The sequence below is a fragment of the Lutjanus erythropterus genome, chromosome 16 (genome assembly GCF_056507025.1).
Source record: "Lutjanus erythropterus isolate fLutEry1 chromosome 16, fLutEry1.hap2, whole genome shotgun sequence".
In the NCBI taxonomy this organism is placed as follows: Eukaryota; Metazoa; Chordata; class Actinopteri; order Lutjaniformes; family Lutjanidae; genus Lutjanus; species Lutjanus erythropterus.
In genome coordinates this window covers 36,349,145-36,372,272 of record NC_139332.1, presented here as the reverse complement: position 1 = coordinate 36,372,272, position 23,128 = coordinate 36,349,145, and the positions used below count along the sequence as shown (strand labels likewise).

At 39.2% G+C, this 23,128-nt stretch overlaps 1 protein-coding gene across 1 annotated transcript in view; it reads right to left on the bottom strand.

Annotated features, from left to right (window-relative positions):
- Positions 1-23,128, bottom strand: part of LOC146313566 (uncharacterized) — a 54,003-nt gene that overhangs the window by 4,555 nt on the left and 26,320 nt on the right. Inside the window, exons 3-5 of the mRNA XM_084739493.1 lie at positions 5,958-6,236; positions 5,224-5,475; positions 61-92 (exon numbers count right to left, since the gene is read on the bottom strand). Of these exons, the coding sequence (XP_084595619.1) occupies positions 61-92; positions 5,224-5,475; positions 5,958-6,236 (563 nt within the window). The remainder of the gene's footprint in view (positions 1-60; positions 93-5,223; positions 5,476-5,957; positions 6,237-23,128) is intronic.

The window sequence follows — 23,128 nt, the reverse complement described above, 5'->3', positions numbered from 1 at the left end:
GTCAAACAAAACCAGCTGTGAGATAAGAGTGATGGATGTAGGTGAAGATGTTGCCTTTACCTCGTTTCTGTCTGCACTCTCCTCCATCTCATCTAAGAAAAAGAAGAATACATAGGATCAGCATTAAAGAACTTTATTTGGTTAGATCAACATCCCACAGTTTATGAAACAGGAGCACATCAAAAAATGAAACATGTCATTTCCTGTTGTCAGTATCTAACTCAGGTTATGAGGCCTTACATATTAGATTGTAATGCAGAAAATTCTGTTAAAAAATTATTATGGTAAAATTCAGATTTTCCATACAGAAATAAAGTAGGAGTTGATTAAAAAGACAAACCAATACATTAATAAATTAATACATTTTTTAAAAGGATGAACATCTTTAATCTATAATTCTTTAATTTCATTTCATTTCAAGGGAGGTGAAAATTATGTGCTCATTTATGTGACATTTGTAAAGACTCAGGTGACATGGGAGGAGAACTAGGTGAGTTCAGGTGAAATGAGCATGACACAGGGCTGATATCCCTCACCAGAAAATCAGAACCCCGCTTGTCCGTATCAATTAAACTCATTCGCATTTCCAATTAATTACCTCTTCTGTGTGTAGGGGCTCAGACACAGACGCACCTTAGATTGCTCTGAGGATTTACACGGTGGATTATACTGGAGAAACTGATATTTTATTTTTTTTCTGAAGATACAAGAGAGTGAGTGGAGAAAAGTTCCCTTTTTTTGGCAGTTCGTCGATTTAAATTGAGACATCGTGCCACTGTGTTTTCACTCCTTTCACTGGGTTGTTAAAGTACACTAAGGGAGAAAATGCTCATTATTTAAAGGGCATTATGTAATTTTATTGTGTTGAATTTGTATTTGATTGAATTGTTTGTTGCATTGTAAATTGATACCTTACTTTTAGTGGTATTTCAAGAAGCACTTTAAGAAGTATCATGGTACATTCATTTCAGTTTAAAGGGTACGTTGTTAAAAAACACAAAACTCATTGTGGTGAAAAAACTAATTGTGTAGCAAAACCCTAGGGCTAAAATTAGCATAGGATAAACTTAAAAGTGGATCCTAAACATATTTAGAATTAAAGGCCACGAACAATAGTGGATAGAAAAATTAATGTTAAACTGTTGCTTCTCTTATATTGACCTCATGACCTGATTGAAAGAAGCTGCACAGGAAACCCCCGTACTGAAACTAACCACTGGAACCAGAAAGGGAAAATACCCCTTCAGGTAGGCTGTGCATGTCTGCACAGACAAGATAGAGGAACTGATGCATAACTAGGGCATGGTCTTAAGCATCTCAAGCAAATCTCACATGCTTTAGTCATACTCTGTACTGCTCTGTACTCTGTATGACTCCTTGCTGCAAGTAAAACTACTTAAACTGAGATTCTGAGACTCTGTGGGCATTTGCTATTGCTTTGATAAATAATTTTTCTGACAATAGTGGGGTTTTTTATGGTTTCTGGTCATACAGTGTGAATAATTCTGTTTAAGAAAGGGAAAAAATCATTGTTGATTGTGACAAATGTTTATATTCCTTTGTTTACACAAACAGTCAATACAGCAACAAGTGTTTTTAAACTTACCTGTCGGTGTGTGATTTTTACTCTTGCTACTTCATGTACATTACTGAATACCCTTTTTTACACGTGTCTGTACCACTGAGTTAGAGCTGAGTAGGAGTAGGTGGTGCTATGACTATGATTTACACTGATCAGCTCTGCCTGATCTGTGTAAATGTGGCTGCTTTTTTTCTGAATTCTTCCTGTACCAATCTACAGGCAGACAGATCAGATTCTGCTCAGAGACTCCTCCCACCTGCTCCTGACCAATCAGCTGAGAAACTCGTGTTGTGTTTGACTGATTTAACACCTGATTTACCTTAAAGTTTTCCTGTGTTGATAGTAATTATTTAGATTTATCAGGTATCTGTGCTTCACTTAAGTATTTATTTTCCTGGCACCTTTTCAATTTTACGCCCTACATTTTATCACAAATCTGTGCTTTTTACTCTTGATATATTCTTGTTGAGACACGTGAGACAAAAATGACATTAAAAGGTGCAAAAAGACAAAAAAAGATGCAACAAGGCAAAGTAGGCCTCAAAGACACAATAAGACAAAAAACATGTAACAAGATGAAAAAACATGTAAGAAATGTAAGAAGATGAAAACATGAAAGTCGCAACAGGACAAAAACAGCATGAAAGATGCAATTAGACAAAAAATATGTAAAAATGTCATAAGACGTAAAAAATACAACAAGAATAAAACAATGTAAAAGACATGAGACAAAAGCATAGTAAAAGACGTAACCACTCAACTGCAGAGAAAAGCTGAGGTTCAGTTAACTTTGCACAGAATCAGTCAGTACAAACGGCCTTCAGAGGGTAAAGTTGAATCAGTATTTTTACTTTTACCAGTATTTTTTGGACAGATATCTATACTTGAGTAAATAATGTACTTGTATATGTATTTTTGCCACCTCTGAAAAACTCTTTAAGCTTCTTTTTAAATCGCATCTCCTGATCAAACTGAAGTTCTTTGAAAATGTCAGTGCCTGCTATAAAAAAGTCTGCACATTAAATCATGTTATACTTGTTGCATAAACTCACCATTTGTTGTATGTTTCCTCAGCTCTGCTCTGTGATCTTTGTCTTGAATCCTTCGTGTACCAGCCTTTATACAGAGCAGTCAGAAGCTCCTCCCACCTGCTCGTAACTAATCAGATGTGATGTGATGCTGTAAGCAAGCTTAGTTTGCATCACACACAGAAGAAAAGAGCAATTATCAAACATGTGCTGTAGAACTGGTGAATAAACGTACTAACTTAAATCACCCATCATGCACCTCTGAATTCACAACCTCCCTCCTGCAAAATATGCTGATTGGACACTTCAAATCTTTTCAAGGGAGGCAGACAAGCCCCAACACGGCATGTACCACTGTCACATAGAAGCAGCTGATGTCTATCCAGGTATTTTGGATAGTTTTGGATTTTAAAAGCTTTTAATACATTTAGTTTAAAGTTGTGAATTCTTGTCTGGGACAAGGCTGTTTTCTGGCACAGAGCAAGTTTAGAAATACAACCATTTAACCATGACTGTATTAGACTCATCTGGAAAGTGGAGGAGATCAGAGTGTCTAACATCAGACCATCCACCAGGCAGGAAGCTGAATAACTTCTTTCCCCAGGCTGTAAGACTTATTAACGGACTGTCTCCCATCCCCACATACACACACACACTCACCCTTGACAGCTAGTCACCTGTCAAGTCAAGAGACTGAATGCACTTTGAGAGAATAGACTGTTTTTATCTGATTTTATTCCTATTTATGAGTCTATTATGATGCTTATATTTTAATATGATGTTTACTATTTTATTTACTGTTTCTATGGCACTGCAGTCACTGATCGAGAAACAAAATTTTGTTGTCTTGTGTATGTAAATGTACAGTGAAAATGACAATAAAATCCTTGAATCCTTGAATTTAAAAGCCATCCAGCGTCAGGAGGACAGGGTTAAGACATGGCAAAAGCCAAACGTGGGTAAATTTTCCATTTGCCAAATAAAATCTTGTCACTGAAAATACAATAAAAGCTTTGGGCATAAAAAGTCAAGCCAATAAAAGTAAACAGCAAGTGCAAACATTCTGATTCTAATTATTATTAGGCTATAGCTCCTTGCATGTGATTTATTAAGTGAAAAATCAGCTTTCACAATCACACAATTTAGTGCCCAGTGAAAGCATGTTTTAATTTTTGGTGCAAAAATAAAAAAATATTTTTAAATCTACTATATATTTTTTTCAGCTTTACTGCTGAAGTACAGAACAGAAATACGATATCATCTGTCTCAGTATTTCACTGTATTGAAGTCAGACGTTACCAAATCCCAGCTTGAATATATGAGTTTATTGAACAGGCCTGAGCACGTGTCTCGATTTTCAAGCTGGTATCTCAATTTGTTAATGAGTTATTGCAAATTTTTGAAAATAAGCTATTTTGACAAAAATCGATTGGCTCATGAAATCCAAATGGATTAATGATGTATCAAAATTCCTCCAACTTTAGATCACCAAAGTACAAAGATGATCCTGATTCATTTTGAGGATTATTGACCCAACGGTCTCAGATAAGTTTAAAAAAAATATGATTTTGACAAAGTTGAGAAAAAGTCATAAGATGACTTTTATAAAACAGGAGATCAGTTGAGCAAAGATGCAGATGAAAATGATTAAAATGGAGAAAGAGTTGTGAGTTTGGATCAAGCCTTTTTTATATATATAATTGTGGAAATGTAAAGTTTTTTTGTTGCCTGAGTGATGAGTGGAGTTTGCAACGAACCTGCCAGTTTTGGTGACTTTTCATTTTATGATTTTTGCTGCACAAACATGTTGAGGGGAAAAATAATAAAAGAAACAAAAATCTGAACAAAAATAAAACATTAAATAAAATGCAAGACTTCAAACATATATTTTATTTTATATATGTAATTTACAGACAAAAAAATCATTGTTGTTTGAAATTTCATGTACTCGTTCTCCAGGAGATGACAGCAAGAGCGACGATGACAACTGAGATGAGAAATGCACCGAGCAGACGAAGAAACGTGGGCCACAGGTGAGGAGGAGCTGGAGGACAAGTTCATCATTAAAACACCATCAAACACCAAGAACATCTCCTCTACTCTGTCCCTGTCATCTGAGCAGTGGTGGAGCAAGTATTCAGATGCTTTACTTCAGTAAAAATACTAAGAACACACTGTAAAAATACTCTATTACAAGTGAAAGGATATAGGTATAATCAAGAAAATGTACCTAAAGTATTCAAAGTAAAACATCCCTGTTGTTCTTTTCTATCTGATCTCACCAGATACCGAGTACAAGGCTTGATCAGCTGTTTTTGGAGCACAGATCAAAACAGGGCAGGGCTCAGGGAAGGGTAAATAGAAAATGTACGGTTGTATTTTTCTGTTTAATAAAGAAAACAGGGTGAAGAATATTCATTTTCTATCTCTTTCTGCTAACTCCAGTAGATATCTCTGTAACACAATACAAAAAGTTCAAAACTATTGTTTCTTCACACTGTCAGTAATTTTAATTATTTATGAATTTCATAAACTAAAATCTTTACACATTGCTCCTTTAAGTACTTGAATAAATGTACTTAGTTACATCCCACCGGTGGATTTCAGTCTCACCTTCAGTCACAGTCAGATACGCAGCAGGTTTTCCATCACAGTAGTAAAGTCCAGAGTCTCTGAGCTGCAGGTCTGTTATAGTCAACGTCTCATCTTCTGTGGAAACATGAAACCGTCTTTGGCTCTGAATTTGCTCTCCTGTTCCTTTTCCACCAGTGTCTCTGCTCCATGTTGGAACATCTGATCGTCCACCATCATGAGGACATGACAGAGTGACGCCGGTCCTCTCTGGAGCTGTGAGTCTGATTGTTCCTGTAACACAACAAACATACAAGTCATGTTTACAACACACCAACATTAGCTGCATGAACTCTTGTGAAGAGTTTAAATTCTGACTCTGGTGTCATTATTAGAGTTTCATTTCTGCGAGGCGTCCACAAGGGGGCAGCAGAGAGTTGAGGAGGAAGCAAAGATACTGCATGAAGTGAAAAGAACAGAGGCAAAAATCACATCCTGTCTACGGCTCATAACTCTGAAGACAGACATGAAACACATATTAACCTGTACATCCTAAAGATATCATTATCTGTAATGTCCATCCAGAATAAACGCCCATAAAACCAATTAGAAATCAGAGGAAAATAAAAGTCCTGCAGAAGTTGGCTGAAAATCTTCAAAAGAAAGTATTCTTCACTGTCACAGTAATCCTGTGATGTTCACAGTTCAAACAGGAACTGCTAACAGCCAATATAAAAAACAGAATATAAAACATGAGCAGACAAACCAACAGCTACCTGCTGGGATCACGGTCAGCCGTGCAGCTGATTCATTATTACAGAAGTATTGTCCAGAGTCTGAGACAGCAGCTCTGTGAATGTGCAGAGATTTATCTGCTAATGAACTGAACAGTTTATATCTGTCCTTAATCAGTCTTTTGTCCCGGTCACCATCTATCATGAGCATGTCGACTTGGTGTCCGTTCGTCTCTCTGCTCCACGTCACTTTACCCTCCACAGGGTGAGGACAGCGCAGAGTGATGACGTCTGTCTCTGTGAGGACGTGATGGATTATTTCTGAAAAGGAGAGAGAGTCAGTATAATCTAAAATTTCATAACAGCTGGTGATGAAGACAATGTGATATGATCAAAAACTTCTAAGTGTGCCTTTTTTATATTTTGGGTATTATTAAGGCACCCTTTATAAATGTTTATAAAGCCTAACCATAGCTTTATGAATGGTTTATATCAGTGGTGGCTGGTGAATTTCTCTCCGGTCTGAAAATCATGTTAAAGTATCACAGCAGTGTATTTAAATATACAAAAAGGGCCTTTATTTGTATTTGCTGAACTAAATAAAAAAACTTTATAGTCTTATGGAACTTGCTTAGTTTAGGTGAGTCAGGGTACTTCAATTACTGTAAATCCTTTATAATAATTATATTTTATTTGACAATTTCTGCTGAAAGACTAAAGTCAGCAAAAAGTAACTCAAAAATATAAAAGAAATCTGATCGCACAAACCAATGGAAGAAAATTATGAAAACATCAAAACCTATTAGAAAATAACAAGATTTAAGAATAAATATTTTTAATATTCAAAATGTACTTTTTGTCCATAAATTCTCCCTGAGAGATGTCAAAGTCTCTGTGTCTCTGTGGTTAAATGTCTCTGACAGGTTTGGGTCGCCCACTTTTCTGCACAAAACAGCAACTATTTAAAAGACAAACACCACACATTCAGCTCCTGAGGCCAGGACGAAGGCCAACAGGCCGCTGACGTTCATCCTCATCCTCATCCTCTGAACTGAATCATCAGTCAGACCACAGCTCCTGTCTGAGCTCTGAACAGGAACTCTGCTGATGTATTTATGACTTCCTCAAAATAAGAAACCACAGTCTCAACATATTTTCTTTTTATGGTAAAAAAAACCCAAACAAACCTGCTGGTGCTTTTTCATTTGAATGTGTGAACAGACGTCATGTGGTCTGTTGGTGCTGGAAGGTGTTGCATGTTTTCCTAAATTAGACCAGCGGTAAAAGATGAGCAGCTCCTCCTCACTTGATGCTCAAACTTTTCTTATATGAATGTACATCATCCATGACGGACGAGGATTCGCTGGTCAGGTTTAGGCATAAGAGCGACTGGTTACAGTGAGAATATCAGACGCAGAATAGAGCAGGTCTTTGGATTCAAAAAATCTCACGATAATGAGACGTATCATCTCGGTCCCCAAGTAAACACAAAAACAAAACTTTTTTATGGTTACAGACAGGGATGTCACAATACCAGAAGTTTAGAAGTTGATACCAATACTGGATACCACAGAACAAAACAACAACAAGAATAAAATTGAGCCATTGTTGTTTTTCTTTGCCTCCCGAAATAAAAACTCTTCTGAGTTTCTTAGATTTATTGAACCTGAAACGAGTCGGTGTCAGGAGAGCAGATTGACATGTCTGAAAGTAATACAACAGTGATTTCTGCTCAGACATTAAGTCAGTTTTTCTCTCTCATTCTCTCCCTCTTTTTATTTATTTAATTTTTTTTTTACAGGTAATTTTAACAAAATATTAGTTCATATCTCTGGGTCCATACTGTTATTTCCATCCTGCTGTTTGGCCGGACTGTGTAGAAAAGAATCCACAGTTTTGAGATTTAACCTGTTTTGTCATAGTCTGAGCAGCAAACAGAGGGAGACAGAGAGGGACAGAGAGGGAGACAGAGAGGGACAGAGAGGGAGACAGAGAGGGAGACAGAGAGGGAGACAGAGAGGGACAGAGAGGGAGACAGAGAGGGGACAGAGAGGGAGACAGAGAGGGAGACAGAGAGGGACAGAGAGGGAGACAGAGAGGGGACAGAGAGGGAGACAGAGAGGGAGCAGAGAGGGAGACAGAGAGGGAGACAGAGAGGGGACAGAGAGGGACAGAGAGGGAGACAGAGAGGGGACAGAGAGGGACAGAGAGGGAGACAGAGAGGGAGCAGAGAGGGAGACAGAGAGGGAGACAGAGAGGGAGACAGAGAGGGGACAGAGAGGGACAGAGAGGGAGACAGAGAGGGGACAGAGAGGGACAGAGAGGGAGACAGAGAGGGAGACAGAGAGGGAGCAGAGAGGGAGACAGAGAGGGAGACAGAGAGGGACAGAGAGGGAGACAGAGAGGGACAGAGAGGGAGACAGAGAGGGAGACAGAGAGGGAGACAGAGAGGGACAGAGAGGGAGACAGAGAGGGGACAGAGAGGGAGACAGAGAGGGAGCAGAGAGGGAGACAGAGAGGGAGACAGAGAGGGGACAGAGAGGGAGACAGAGAGGGAGACAGAGAGGGGACAGAGAGGGACAGAGAGGGAGACAGAGAGGGGACAGAGAGGGAGACAGAGAGGGAGACAGAGAGGGAGCAGAGAGGGAGACAGAGAGGGAGACAGAGAGGGACAGAGAGGGAGACAGAGAGGGAGACAGAGAGGGAGCAGAGAGGGAGACAGAGAGGGAGACAGAGAGGGACAGAGAGGGAGACAGAGAGGGTGAGAGGAAGGTGGAAGGACGACTCTTGTGGTCTTTCTAGAAGTCATTAATGCTCTGCTTTGTCTCTTGACCCACCTGTGGTATTTTTATTTCTGACTCATATGTGGCTGACAAGGTGGACAGAAAGTATAAAATGACAGAATAACGCTGTCAGATGACTCATGGTGTAAAGTTAACATCACTTTTAACACGGGGATGATGAAGACATGTTTATAAAATCTGTCTTCTTTCTGCTGACAGAAACATGTTCCTCATGTTTGCGTGCTGACAGAGAGAACACACGTCCAGTTTGTGGAGATAAAGAACCAAACTGTTGCATCTCTGTCTAAAATATTTCCACACTTTAAAATGATCGCGGCGAGGTTTGCTCTCTGCCGCTTGTCCTGCAGTTGAATCCATGCTCTTCGTTCGCAGTGATGTGTCAGTGCGTGTTAGGAAAACTGACGTATTTTCATAATCGATTGCACTGACAAGTCGCTCCAGGCCTGAATTCTTGAATGCAGTGTGCAGCTGCAACCAAATTTATGTGGCATGCACACAAACTGATGGTGCTGGTGATGCTGGTGATTTTAACAACAGTTCACCTACAGGTGGTGCTACAGCATCATGATAAATTTAACTGAGCGTAACTCACTCACCTTTTCTCCAGGTAGTGACAGTGACAAACTAACATCTGTCACAGATAAGAATCAGCTGGAGGACAAGAAAACATTCATCATCACACCATCATCCATCAGTTCATCATCAGACACTTATTGATTTGTCCTGATACAAAATATAATCATCAGGAGACACGGAAAAACCACAAAGAGACACAAAATGACTACAAAGATGAGTACAAAGACACAAAACAATCATAAGAAGACACAAAACACTATAAAGTGAACAGAAATTACTGCAAAACTGCACTCAAAATAACCCCAAAGGCAAAAATGACGACAAGAGACATAAAACCACTACAAAAATACAGCTGTGTGTGTAGATGGTAATATTTCTGAAATTATTATTGCAATCCTACTAATAATCCCCATTTTTACTGAGTATAACTGTACTCTGACTACTTTTCTGTTTTATTTGTAAAGAGCCCAGTCAGGAAGAGATGTGACTAAAGGTCAGAGGTCAAAGGTCAGTGCTCTGAGGTCGACCTCTGATGTGAAGGTACGAGAACATCACAGAGCTTCACTGCAGGCAAAATAATTTACTGCAGAAATTATAAATAAATTACAGATGGAAGAAACACACACACACACACACACACACACACACACACACACACACACACACACAGAGTTCACTGTCTGCCAGGGAAACTCATCAATGAGCTGATTACTAATCCTCAGCATGATATCATATCCTAACTGTGTGTGTGTGTGTGTGTGTGTGTGTGTGTGTGTGTGAGATGGATGAAGTCATGGTGTGTACTTCACTGTCTGTTTTTATAACTCTGCATTAATGATTGTTTTCCTCCTTTAAATCTGCAGCTGCTGACAGACGCTGGTGAGAGAGAGCTCACTCTCTCAGTCTCTCGCCCTCTCTCTCTTCGTCCGTCTCTCCTCGTTTGTCACGGAGGATCATTACAGACACGACTGTCGGGCCAGAGTCGCTGTTTTACTGTTTTGATTGATTTCAGCGTCGTGGCAGCTGATTGAAGAAGACGTGTGTGTACTTTCAGAGTCAATACAAGCAGACAATAAATCATCAGAGTGAAGACAGAACAAACTACGAGAAAAACAACAACAAACCACCATTTATGAGCATTAAATTCTCTCCTTTTCCTGAAGACTTTTTATTTTAAAAAGTCTGAGCTGATGGAGACTGAAGAACACGAGCCGCCGTCAAAAATGTGAGGAAAAGGCACCAAACTGTAGACACAGGCTGTGATGCATATTTTAGTGGATGAAATATTAAAACTTAAAAAATTCAGTGTATAAGCTACATGTTTTTACAGAAAGTAAGAATCACTTTACACTGTAAAAAAAAAATAGATGAGCCCAACTCAAACTTTTGTTTTCAAATAAACTGTAAAAAGTTTTGCTGACCTGTTATATTTAGTTGAGACAGTTTACTTTACCTCTTTAGATAAACTTGAATCTGGGTTTTAGAAACTGAAATAAAAAGTATTTCAACATTTGGTCACTGTGAACCTGATTTTTCATCATTTTGGTGCCTGAAAATTAATGATTTTAATTGAAAATATTTCATTTTAATCATTCACTTTAACATGAATCACTTAAATTATTCAAATACATTTTTTGGGTGCTTTAAAGATTCAGATTTAAGTTGAGACTCAAAAATCTTTTGCAATAAGCTGCCTTGAAATTTTCTCATAGACCTACAGCAGTGATAAATGTAAATTAAAATGTTAAAGAAATAACCATTATTCACTTCCATGTAATTTTTTTTTTTTTTGCCAAAGCCACAGGGAGCCTGTGGAGAGGAACTGTGGACGTCACAAAATACACAAAATATTAATTTTAAAATTATTTTATGGCTTCATTTTGCAATAATCACCTGCTCAGTGTACATTATCCTGCTCCTTACGTTATGTACCGCAAAAAAATTAAATTTGACACAAAATATTAGTTTTAGAATGATCAATCAATCAAGTATTTAACAAAACTTAAACATTTAGCATTTCCATTAAATGTTCTGTAGTCCACCGTCAAGTGGGCCCCTGAGGCAGTGGTACTGCAAAATGGTTAAATTTAGAAAAATTATTTTGGGTAATTTACAAAGTTGATTATTCTTAAATCTACATTTGCTCAACAATTCAAGCATCAAATTAAAATGCATAATTTCAGTGACTGTTTTGCCGTTGTTATGCAGTGACACAAAAACTGATCTCTGCCATCAAAAGTGTCATCGTGACAGTCTCACCCACACTGGTTGGTTGGCAGGTGAATTCTGGGAAATGTAGTGCAGATGAACAACAGCAAAGAGTCCATGATGGAGACAGACAGCTGAGGACGATCAGTTTAACGCTGTCTGTCTGTGTCTTTACAGCTCTTTCCAGTCATTATCTGACTGCTGCTGAGTGGACGACTCATCAAACGCTTTGATCTCACACACACACACACACACACACACACACACACGTCTCACTAAAAGTCTGTGAAATGACCTGATGGACATTTATGTGAAAACACACAAAGAAAAGATCAGACACATATTTTTCCAGACATAAATTGTTTTCCATAGACGACTGTAGATGATGTGTGTGTAGCTGAAATTAGCAGAATCATCCGTATGGATCTGCTTTTTCCCTGTACATTTTCTGTCTGTGTCTCTGTCTTTCCATCCCTTTCACCTGCTGTCTTTTCTAGTCGTCGCCGTTTCTTTATCTGTTTTCAAACAAGCGGAGGACAAACAGTCAAATAAAGAGGAAGTGGAAGTCTGCAGTGTTTCTGGATGTTGTTGATATATGTCTTTCTCTTTGCATGGTAGAGTCTTAACTTGCATTTGTAGATGCAGAGACAAACTGTGTTTACTGACAACGGTTTTCCAAAGTGTTCCTGAGCCCATGTAGTATCCTTTATACAATGATGAGGGTTTTTAATGCAGTTTTTAATGCAGTGCTGCCTGAGGGGTCAAAGGTCGCAGACATTCAGTGTTGGTTTTCAGTCTTTCTCCTTACCTGCAGAGATTTCTCTGGATTCTCTGAATCTTTTAATGATATTATGGATTGTAGACGGTGAAATCTATAAATTCCTGCAGTTTTGTGTTGAGAATTAAACTGATGGACTGTTTGTGGTGACCTCACTTCATCCCACAGGAGTTTTTGAGTAATTCACAACTTTCTCAGCCTTTTGTTGCTCCTGTCACAACTTTTTTGAAACATGTTGCAGCCATAACATTCAGAATGAGTGAATATTTACAAAAAACAATGAAGTTTATCACTGTGAACATTAATATCTTGTCTGTTTTTCTTAATGTTTTATACAGTGTCCCAAGTTTTCTGGAAGTGGGTTTGTATGTTTGCTTGTTGACTCCGTCCACAGAAGTGCATCTCTTTACTTCCTACATTGTTGATCCTGCTGCGTCTCCAAACTGAGGGCATGTCGACGGCCATCTACTGACTAATGGATAAGTACTTTATATAACTCCACTTTAAAAAAGACAAACTATCCCTTTAAATCTCTGCAGTAAAAAGTTCCTCTCGATCTCCTCAAGTAAGTCCACCGTCATCGTCCCTCAGCAGCAACACGAGATTCAGATTTACACCAGCGCGTCTCAGTTACAGGATCAGATTTAGAGTTTTTGTTCGGCGGCCAAAAAGCTTCAGAGAGAAAAACACAGCAGACGTACAGTGAGGAGAGATTGAAGCTGCACTTGTTAGCTCAGATCGCACCGGAGCTTAACTCAGAAAACGACTTTTATATTCTCTTTGTGGAAGATGTTGGACTCTGTTGAACATTATATGGAGCAACACAGAAACACTGCTGCACATGTTAAAAAAGAAAGAAGGAGCCAAGTCCCGTCTTTACCCAGAGGCCACAAACTCTGCTTTAACCTCTTTAATTGCTGTTTATTATTTTAATACGCCTGTCATTAGGAGAATTATCTATTTATGATCAGCCATTAAGGAAATGTCTTAAAAACTACCTTTAACAGACGACAGCAGTTTTCTCCTGATTACCTCATAACAGACTGTCAGACAGAGTGTGTGGATGTGGATGTGGATGTCCAGGCTGCGTGTGAGAACTGAGCTGTACATTATGTGTAAGTCAAGATATTTTCCGTTATTAAAATGTGCTGCGGCGATGAGAGCTTCACTAAACAAGCAAATAAACATGCAGGATTTGAGATGGAGCCAGTGGCTCAGACTCATGGGAGCTGAAGCTGTTGGACTCAAAACATTCAACTCCATCGTATATATATTATTATTTATTTCAGGATAAATGTCATCATAAAGTCGCCATAACTGTTTTGTATTGTTTTCTATGTTTTCTAACAGTATGACGTGTGTTGTATCTAGACTCTGGTGGGTTCAAACATCCTCTCTCACACTTTTCCACAAACCAAAACATGCAGATTTTTTAAAAATCTCAATTCTGACTTGTTATTGCCGCCAACTTTGACCATAATAACTGACTTGTATTCATGATTTATGAGTAGTGTAAGCTGTTTCCACACCAAACTCTCATGAAACCGAATGAATACTTTGTGCAACATGTCCTCATCTGTGCTTAATTAACCGGGCTCTTTACAGATAAAAAAAAGTAATCAGAGTACAGTTACATTAAGTAAAAATGTGGATTATTAGTAGGATTACTGGTGTAAATAAAGAACGATATATATTACCATGCACAGTGAACACACAGCTGCCAATTCACTATCATGACCTCTAGTGAAAAAACGCTTCACTGAGTGGAAATTTCATCATTTCTGTCTTTAAATCAGTCAATCAATCAATCAATAAATTGTGACTATCACTGTTTTTACTATCCAGCTTTGTAATATTTCATCATGGTGGTCTTCTGTCTGCACTGAAGCAGCTCCACTGGACATGTTTTGCTCAAAGACGCACTAAAAACAGCTCAATTATTTCTTTAAAGACACTATTTTCTCATACTGACACATCCTGACACAGCGCAGTGCGATCAGCAGGCCGCTGCAGAGACGCTCTCATCACAGCAAACAGTTTGAAATGGAAAACGAAGGAGCGGGTTTACAGTCACTGAGAACAGTTTGTCTTTTCCTGAATAAAAGTCTTTTATAGACACTCAGAGGACCGCGTGCCGAGGACGACCGTGTTTGTGTTTGACGTCTTTGTCCGTCTCCACGGTCTCAGATGAAAAACTCATCAGTGGACTAAACGACAATTTCAGTGTCCTGAGTTTCCGAGTCACTTTCTCAACGTTTCCAACAGGTCGTTATGAGAGGGCCGGAGCGAAACGGAGGCCAGAGAGCGAAGAAACCATGAGGGAATAAAGAGACGGATACACAAGTCAACAAAACAACACGTGAGGACACAGATCGTCCACCACAGACTGTCAATGCTACAAGACTATCCACAGAATCACTGTGTGAGTCTGGTCAGTTGTTTCCAAAAGTTTGCATCATTTTTTATTTGTGCTTTTTTTAGTTGTTTCTTAAAAGGAATTTACAATAGAAATACAAATCATTCTTTATATAATCCTGCTATTTACTTCAGTTTTTATGCAGTGGATACTCATGTTTACTTATCAGTGACAAGGAAAAGCATCTGCACGCTTCAATCTGTGCATGAAACATCAGGAATGGTCTCCTGATGTACAGGTGTATCACTTCTACCTGTTAATTCAGCTCACCTTCACAAATAACAGCATTTAACAGGTGAAATCAACGGTAAAATAAAAATAAAAACATTGATATATTACTTCACTCTCAAAGTTTGATGATTTGCATTTACAGAACTAAAGTGCCAACTTTTCAGTTTAGTTTGGAGAGTTTTGGTATCAGGAAAGTGTATTTTATGAGCCGGACCTCTGTGACATAATCCACCACAGGGGCTGGAGTCATTCCATGTGTTTAAAAAGTTCAGCAGCCAAATTTCACTTCATTTTCACTCCCAACTCGTCAACTACAGCAGCTCGGTCAGCCGCTTCAAACTAAGATGACGCTGCAGCTTCAGTTCTGCACGTGTGAGATCAGCGGTCAACTTATCAGTAACCAGAGGAGGTCACTGAGAAGAGTGCAGATCTCTGCGTGACTTCTTCTTCAGATCCTCCAACAAGCCTTTATTTGGCAGAGATGGGAAGTAACTCAGTATAAATACTTACTGTATTAAAGAAGATTTTTCAGGTAGGTGTACTTCAGACTTTTTACTTTTACTCCCCACATTTTAATACAAATATCTGTACTTTCAATTCTTCACATAGACAAACATAGAAAAAACATTTTAAACCCATGATGAGAATGTAAAGTAATTTACAGTCATTCTTCATGTGATCCCTGTTTTAAATGTAGTTTTGATGCAGCTGAGGTTCATGTCTATCAGTGTCCCTCGTTGTGCCATCAGTTATTTTCTGTGTTGTCTTTTCTCCCTTGTGTTTCCAGTCCTCCTGGCTCTGTGTGTTGTGGGCGTGGCTCCTCCCTCTCTCCTGGTGCTTCATTCAACTCACCTGGTCCCGGCTGTACACCTGAGATCCATCCGCCAATCAACGCTGCAGTACAAAACACCAGCGCTCCTCTCCACTCCTGTCAGATCACTGTTTCAGTAAAGCAGTGATGTGATGTTTCAGGCCCTTGAATTTTGGATTCACGTTTACCTTTTCCCTTAGAGACTAATCCTGTTTTTCTCTGTGCCTCGAGATCACAGCCTGCCAGCCCACCAGCTCACTCCCCCTGCCTTTACCACCAGAATCCCCCCTCACCTTTTTTCAATAAAACCCTTTTCTTAGCACCACTTCCCTGACAGAGTCCTGCACTTTTTCCCATAAAACCATAACAGATTGGCAAGGAAAAGCACTGCACACTCTAATCTGTGCATTATATCTCATTCAGCTCCTCCAACAAGCCTTCATATGTTAGGGTGAGACGTCCTGAAAAATTCAGGACAGTCCTAAATTACAAGCAGTTGTCCCAAATCCTGTGTTTTTGTCCCAAAAATGAACCATTATAGTAATAACCTGAAAAACAAATGGATTCATTAAAATATTCTGATCAAATCAGTTGTCCTCCAAAAGGCCCTTTTCCACCAGCATGGAACTGGTCCTGTTCCAGTTCAAGCACCTAATTTTCACCCGTTGGTTCCCAGTTGGAACCAAAAAAAAAGAGACTTTTCTTGAGAACCAAAGGGGGTGTGTCATATTCTGTGGTGCCTCCTGTTGACGACACCCTTGAATACAATGGTTCCACTCAAAACTGGTGGAAATGTGGGCTGATTCACCGGAGAGCAACAGGGTTCAGAGGATACTGAACTGAACTATGATCTTTAGTTGAGATAATTTAGTTTTCTTCTTTAGATGAACCTCAATCTTTGAGTTTTAGAAACTCAAAAAAATTATGTCAAATTGGTCACTGTGAGCTGTGAACCTGATTTGTCTTTATTTTGTTGCCTGAAAATCTGTTTTGACTGAAAATATTAAAATTCTAACCGTCCGTCACTTTCTCTTCAATGAATTTACCCTGTACCTTTTAAATACAACATTTTGGGGTTTCTAAAGATTTACGCTTATCCAAAGAAGAAAAGTTAATTCTCTCAACAAAAGATCTGTAGTTGGTTCAAAACTTAAGAATTTGAGATGAGCTAAAAACTCAGTTGCAGTAAGTTGCCTTTAAGTTTCAGTTTTCTCAGCTTTACAACAATGATAAATGAATATTAAAAAAAAAAAGGTATTCATTTCCATAGTTTTTTTTTTTTTTACTTAGCTACAGGGAGCCACATTTCAGCAGCATCAGACACACTGTTTCAGACGCCATGTTTGTTTACACCAGTTTTCCCAAAGATGGTCAATGACATCACGCAGGTTGTGAGCAAGCTGTGATTGGTTAGGGACCAACATGTCGTCTGTCTCTCAGTACTTCCTGACTCTATAATCTCCTGACTGGACACAGTGAGAATAAATATTAACAGTAAACTTGATGTCAGTGTGGACAGTAGACAGATATCTCACTCTCATGCTGGATGGACGGACCAGCTGACATCACCGTCCCTCTGGCTCCACCACTTGTGCGGTAAAACTTAAATAATATATGGACGTTGCCGTCCAGCAGCCAAAGTAAATTCCAGCCCTGTAGTGCTGACAGCCAGGGGTCTTTTCCTCCTGCCAGCAGCAACACTGAGATCAGTCAAAACAAAAGACAACCTCCATATGTCGGTCGTATAATTTGTTCTCTCTGTCTTTATGGCTTCTCACAGTTCACATGTAAGGGGAGGAAAAATGTCAGAGGGAGAGATCTGTCTTCAATAAGTGAAGGAAACATCAGGAATGGTCTCCTGATGTACAGGTGTATCACTTCTACCTGTTAATTCAGCTCACCTTCACAAATAACAGCATTTAACAGGTGAAATCAACGGTAAAATAAAAATAAAAACATTTGTGTTCAGTTGTTTTGCATTAAAGTCAGTGCTATATTACTTAACTCTCATGATTTGCATTTACAGAACTAAAGTGCCAACTTTTCAGTTTAGTTTGGAGAGTTTTGGTATCAGGAAAGTGTATTTTATGAGCCGGACCTCTGTGACATAATCCACCACAGGGGCTGGAGTCATTCCATGTGTTTAAAAAGTTCAACAGCCAAATTTCACTTCATTCTCACTCCCAACTCGTCAACTACAGCAGCTCGGTCAGCCGCTTCAAACTAAGATGATGCTGCAGCATCAGTTCTGCACGTGTGAGGATAAGCAGTATCATCATTCAGATGTTTGGTCCAGGAAATGTTCAGATCTCAAGATGACGTCCTCAAATGTCCCGTTTACTGTCAAATATTCAGTTTACTGTCAGAGAGGAATAAAGAAACCAGAAAATATTCATATTTAAGAAGCTGAAATCAGAGAATTTAGACTTTTTTGTATTAAAAAAGGCTCAAAGTAATCAATTGATTAATTAATCCTGTCACAATCTTGTCAATTGAAAAATGAGTCAAAACACAGGTATCCAGCATTGAACTAGTGTTGTGTCAAAGTCTAAACAGTGGTGGAGAGATCAGACTGATTCACAATGTGGAAAACCACCAGGCAGGTGTCTTATCTGCTGCTGTCTGAAAAAGACAGACACCATTCTGTGGAATATGATTGTCACAGCAAAATTAAAAAAAAAAAAAAGAAACTGGAGAATGACAGAGACAAAGAGAAGGAAAGAGGAGAGAAAACAGAAAGTCAGTGGAAAAGAAGGCAGTGAATGTCTGGCAGCAGGAGCGTGTAAATCGGTGCTAATAAGTTCCTGGGGCTTTTAAAAGGGAAATTAAGTCAGATTTTTCCTGCCCCATAGAACAAAATCATCACAGTTCATCTGCAGGAGATTGAACCTGCGTCCCAATTCCAAACTACACAGTAATTCTAAACAGGTTTTCAGTCTGTAGTATGTTCATGCTGGAAAAGTTTGCACAAAAATGTCAGTATGCACATGAAAATCACCTGATTTCTGAATGGGGTTTCATGCACAAAACAGATTCAGGAAGAAAACAGCACTGAAAACTCAAACAATCCAGCTAATAAACAAATCTGTTGACATTTAGGTGTCTCTCTTTCTTAAAGGACCCACAATGCAATCAGGAGGAAAACAGTTGCACCTGGTTGAAGCTTCAGGAGCTCTGAACAGCTGCATGAAGTTGTAGGTGCAGATAGTGGTGAGACAGATCAAGGAAGACCTTGGAAAACCTGGTCTGAGCACAGGTTTGAATGCATCAGTGATACATTGAGGTGTCAATGCACCTCAACAGATGTCCTGTAAGTCCATCATAAGGCAAATTACGTTTCCACCGGTAACACCAGACTCCCTTAAGAAAATGTGCTATTTTGAGAGTTGTTAAGTGAGGAGAAACTTTAGAAACTCTGTGGAATGCTTTCCGTGACAATTTCTTAATTATCTGGGCCTTCTTATAAATTCAGCAAATATTTTACATGAAGTCAGTCATTTCTTTGTGGGAAATAACATCGTCTGTCCCAGCCTGTTGGCTACTACTGTTGAGCCTCTGATTACCTGATGTATATGAATCTTTAGTGGTGCTGTTGATGGATTCAGGTCCAACGCTTGATATTTTAGTGCAGATTATTTGAATTCTCTATATTGTGTTCGGGTGACTGTCCTCTCCTGGTTGTAACCCGGCTGTTGGAACTGAAATATATGTTGGCAGCTTTCGTCACCAACCAGTTTGGCTCGGTCCTGGAGGTGGAGTTACATTTTAAAAAACAGAAAACAACGCATTTATCTGCATACAGAGCAGGGAAGTAAAGCTGCTGCACTGAACTCCTAATCATTTAGTCCTCTTGTAAATGTGGTATTAAATTCATTTCATTAAGGTCTTTCTTTCCTTGTAAAAATCATTGGGTCAGTTTTTATGGCATCGCTGCACCGGTGGCTCCTCAGCAGCTGAGTTCTGATCCACCTTTCGCTACAACTATGGAAATTTTTTCATTACTGAAATAAAATATTGAGGGATATTGAGAAACTTTATAAACTTTGTAAAACACTGTCTGAGTTTTGTGGCTCCTGTTTTGTCTTGATGCTGCTGACTGAAGAATCTTTCCCTTTGACTTTTACTCGAAAGCTTGAAAAAGTTATGAATTCCGTTAAGATTTGTTTAAATGTTCTTTTCATGGGTATTCATAAGAGGAAATGTAAGAGTGACACAGACAGTTGATAAGGAGCCGGAGGAGGAGCCGGAGGCATCGGGCTGGTGGGCGTTCAGACGTCACTGTTTCTATGTCCTGTCACTGTTTATTGAGGCTGTTTTGGGTCGTTGCCCCCGGCTACCACTTGACCTCTCTGTGATGACCTCATCCAACCTCATTTTGTGGGTCAGAGAGAGCCTCCAACTCCCACAATCCAACATTCCACAGGCACATTTCCAGGTCGCCGGGCAACTGGACTATGACTGTATGTGGAGGTCACTGAGATTCTTACCTGTGGATGTTAGAATGAAACTGTTTCTTTACCTCTCAGAATCTTTAATATATGGTCTCGTCTGGTGTCTAGTGCTGAATAAACTCTTCCATGTTAAGACACCACAGGAAATCCATTTATTGTAAGAGTTTCCCCCTCAGACCAACATCCGTATACGACGACAGGCAGGCAGGCAGGCAGGCAGGCAGGCAGACAGCTGTATCATCCTCAGCTCACAACATTGAAACCATCACTGGGCTTTATTTAAAGAAATAACTTGATTATTTTCTCTCATGTTAAGTAGAAAACTAAAATATTAGTTTAATCAGTCAGTTTATCCTTTTGAAAAATGAAATAACAGTTTGTTCACTGAGTTTTCAGAAGATGGAAACCACAGAACAATAGAGGGAGACAAGACAAGAAAGCATTTCCAGTAGATTCTAAAGAAGTTCTGGTAGATTATTCTGCAGAAAGAAAAGAGTTTAAGTAGGTCCTACTGCAGAAAGAAAGTAGTTCTTACATGAAACTGTTCACAACAAAGTCTGTGGATTATTTTGAATAAAGAGGTCATGATTTCATGAATGAAGAAATTTAAAGACAATAATGTTAGAATTATTATTGAAGCATTTGAGAGTTCACGTCTCAGATTTCTCCACTTTACATCCATTACATCATTTATAATATCTATTATTTATTAGTCTTTTAAACTAAGGCTGCTACAGTTAAGCTATTTTCATAACTGCCAGCATCAGCCTTTAAAAAACCTCTAATTTGTTTTGACTCCGTGCTAACAGCCATCATGTACGCGCAGATGTCATTTATTTCAGAAACTGTCCTTCATGATGGAACAATCCTCTTCATTTCATGGCACCGGCTCCTCACTGAATTGGATCCATCCCATTACTGACCCGTTCAGAACTCATTCCTGCCTCTCAACTGCTTTTATTCTTCACTCTAATCACCAGCAATGCTCTCCCCATCTCATGCATCATTACCAGAATCGGGAGGACATTTCCAAACGATGAGCGTACGCCTCTTCCCATTACTGTCCGTCAAATAAAACTCACCGCACCGCAGCCACCTCACTTGTGTCCACGTCCTTTCATTTTCCACTGCAGCTCCAACCACCGTGACCACTTCCCCGTTGCCCCGAAAAACCATTTCATGTCGTCGCAGAGCTGCTCCATCATACTCAATTATTATCTAAAAACCAAACCACATCTGCCTCACAGTCATTACATGTGAAAATTACCTCAAGTTACCTCAACTCAGACTAAATGGAACGACACAAATACTCTGAAGTGTTTCATAAGGTAGTGTAACCGGAGGTGGTTGGCTTCACTGTCAAAAAATCCATAGAAAGAAAACTATAATGGGAGTTTTGGAGAAGTAAAGTCCTAATCTGCCTTTTCCAGTCCAGAGGGCGGTGGTAACAAACGTGAAGCTGTTTGGTAACCATCCATCACCACCCATATGAAGCAAGAGCTCACTGATGTCATGACAAGTAAACCTTGTAGCCCCTTTTACAACCACAGCTGTCCACTTATAATATGAGCGATGTCACAGCGCCGCACTTCAGATTCCTCCCTCGGTAGATGAATAAATTAGGTGGGAGTTATTTATCCATAACTGATGTAATTTTCTTAAATCAGCCTTGTTTTTATAAAGTTGGATTAAAGTTTACTAACTCCAAAAAATCCCCTTTTTCCTTCCAAACTCTGTCATTTTTGAAGATATTCCTATAAAAAAGTTGCTGTGGAGCGTATAAAGGGTGCCACTTCCTCTCACCCTCATTATAATTAGTCTGTCATCCTCCCTTTGACTGCTGTGATGAGGGGAAACAGGTTGGAGGTGTGTGAAAATAGGGTGAGAGACACACACCTGCTGACCAATTAGAAAATAGTATTCACCCAGAATATATATGTGTATATATATATATATATATATATATATATATATATATATATATATATATATATATATATATATATATATATATATATATATATATATGTACTGTATATATTTAGGGCACAAGAGCCGACCGGTGCGTGGACAAACATAACTAAAACTTCAGTCGGGCCCAAGCCCAACAAAAGTCTGTCTGACCTGAACCCGTCCCCTTCTTTTTCTCAAGCTTCCCTCTATGTACCAAACAGTAGGAGTTGGTAGTAACAGGGGCACTACATGGGGGGGAAATCTGATCAATTCATGTATTATGAAGACTGTAATGGCTTGTTGAACGCCGTTGCCCTGCCATCCTGGCAAACTTGAATGTTTTGCTTGTTTGACTTTAGTCTACGTGGTCAAATCCGCCCCAAATTTAACATATTTGTCCCACCTTGAACACGTGTACAAGCCAAAAACTAAAGTAGATTTTGATAGAAACAAAGGTAAACAGAGGAGGGGGACCTTTCACCTGGGAACCATTAACCTGCCTGACAGCTGTGTTGGGGGGGGAGGGGGGCTTCAGGGGGTGTGCGATGCAGTCATGTGTCCCCAATAAATGTGTTTCCCGTCTCAGCCAGATGTTCAGGTTTGCAGTGATGGTTTTAACAGCTGTGAGTGAAATATGCATCGCTAATGTAACACAGAAACCTGCAGTAGGCGTGTGTGTGTGTGTGTGTGTGTGTGTGTGTGTGTGTGTGTGTGTGTGTTGGTCCTCACTGCTCTGAATAAAGTTATTTTTCTGTCAATCAATGCCATTACATGAAATTCTATCAAATGTTATCAGAGTATTAAATAAGGTTCAGTGTAGTGACGTTTATATTATCTATGGCAGCAGGCTTGGGAAGTAATAGATTACATGAAACAGGATTATATAATCTGGTTGCATTTACATTTAGGCAGTGGTTTCCAGATTGTTTCTGACATGCCCTCCTTCAGAAGCTGAACAAATTTCCCGTCCTCCTGCACCACAATT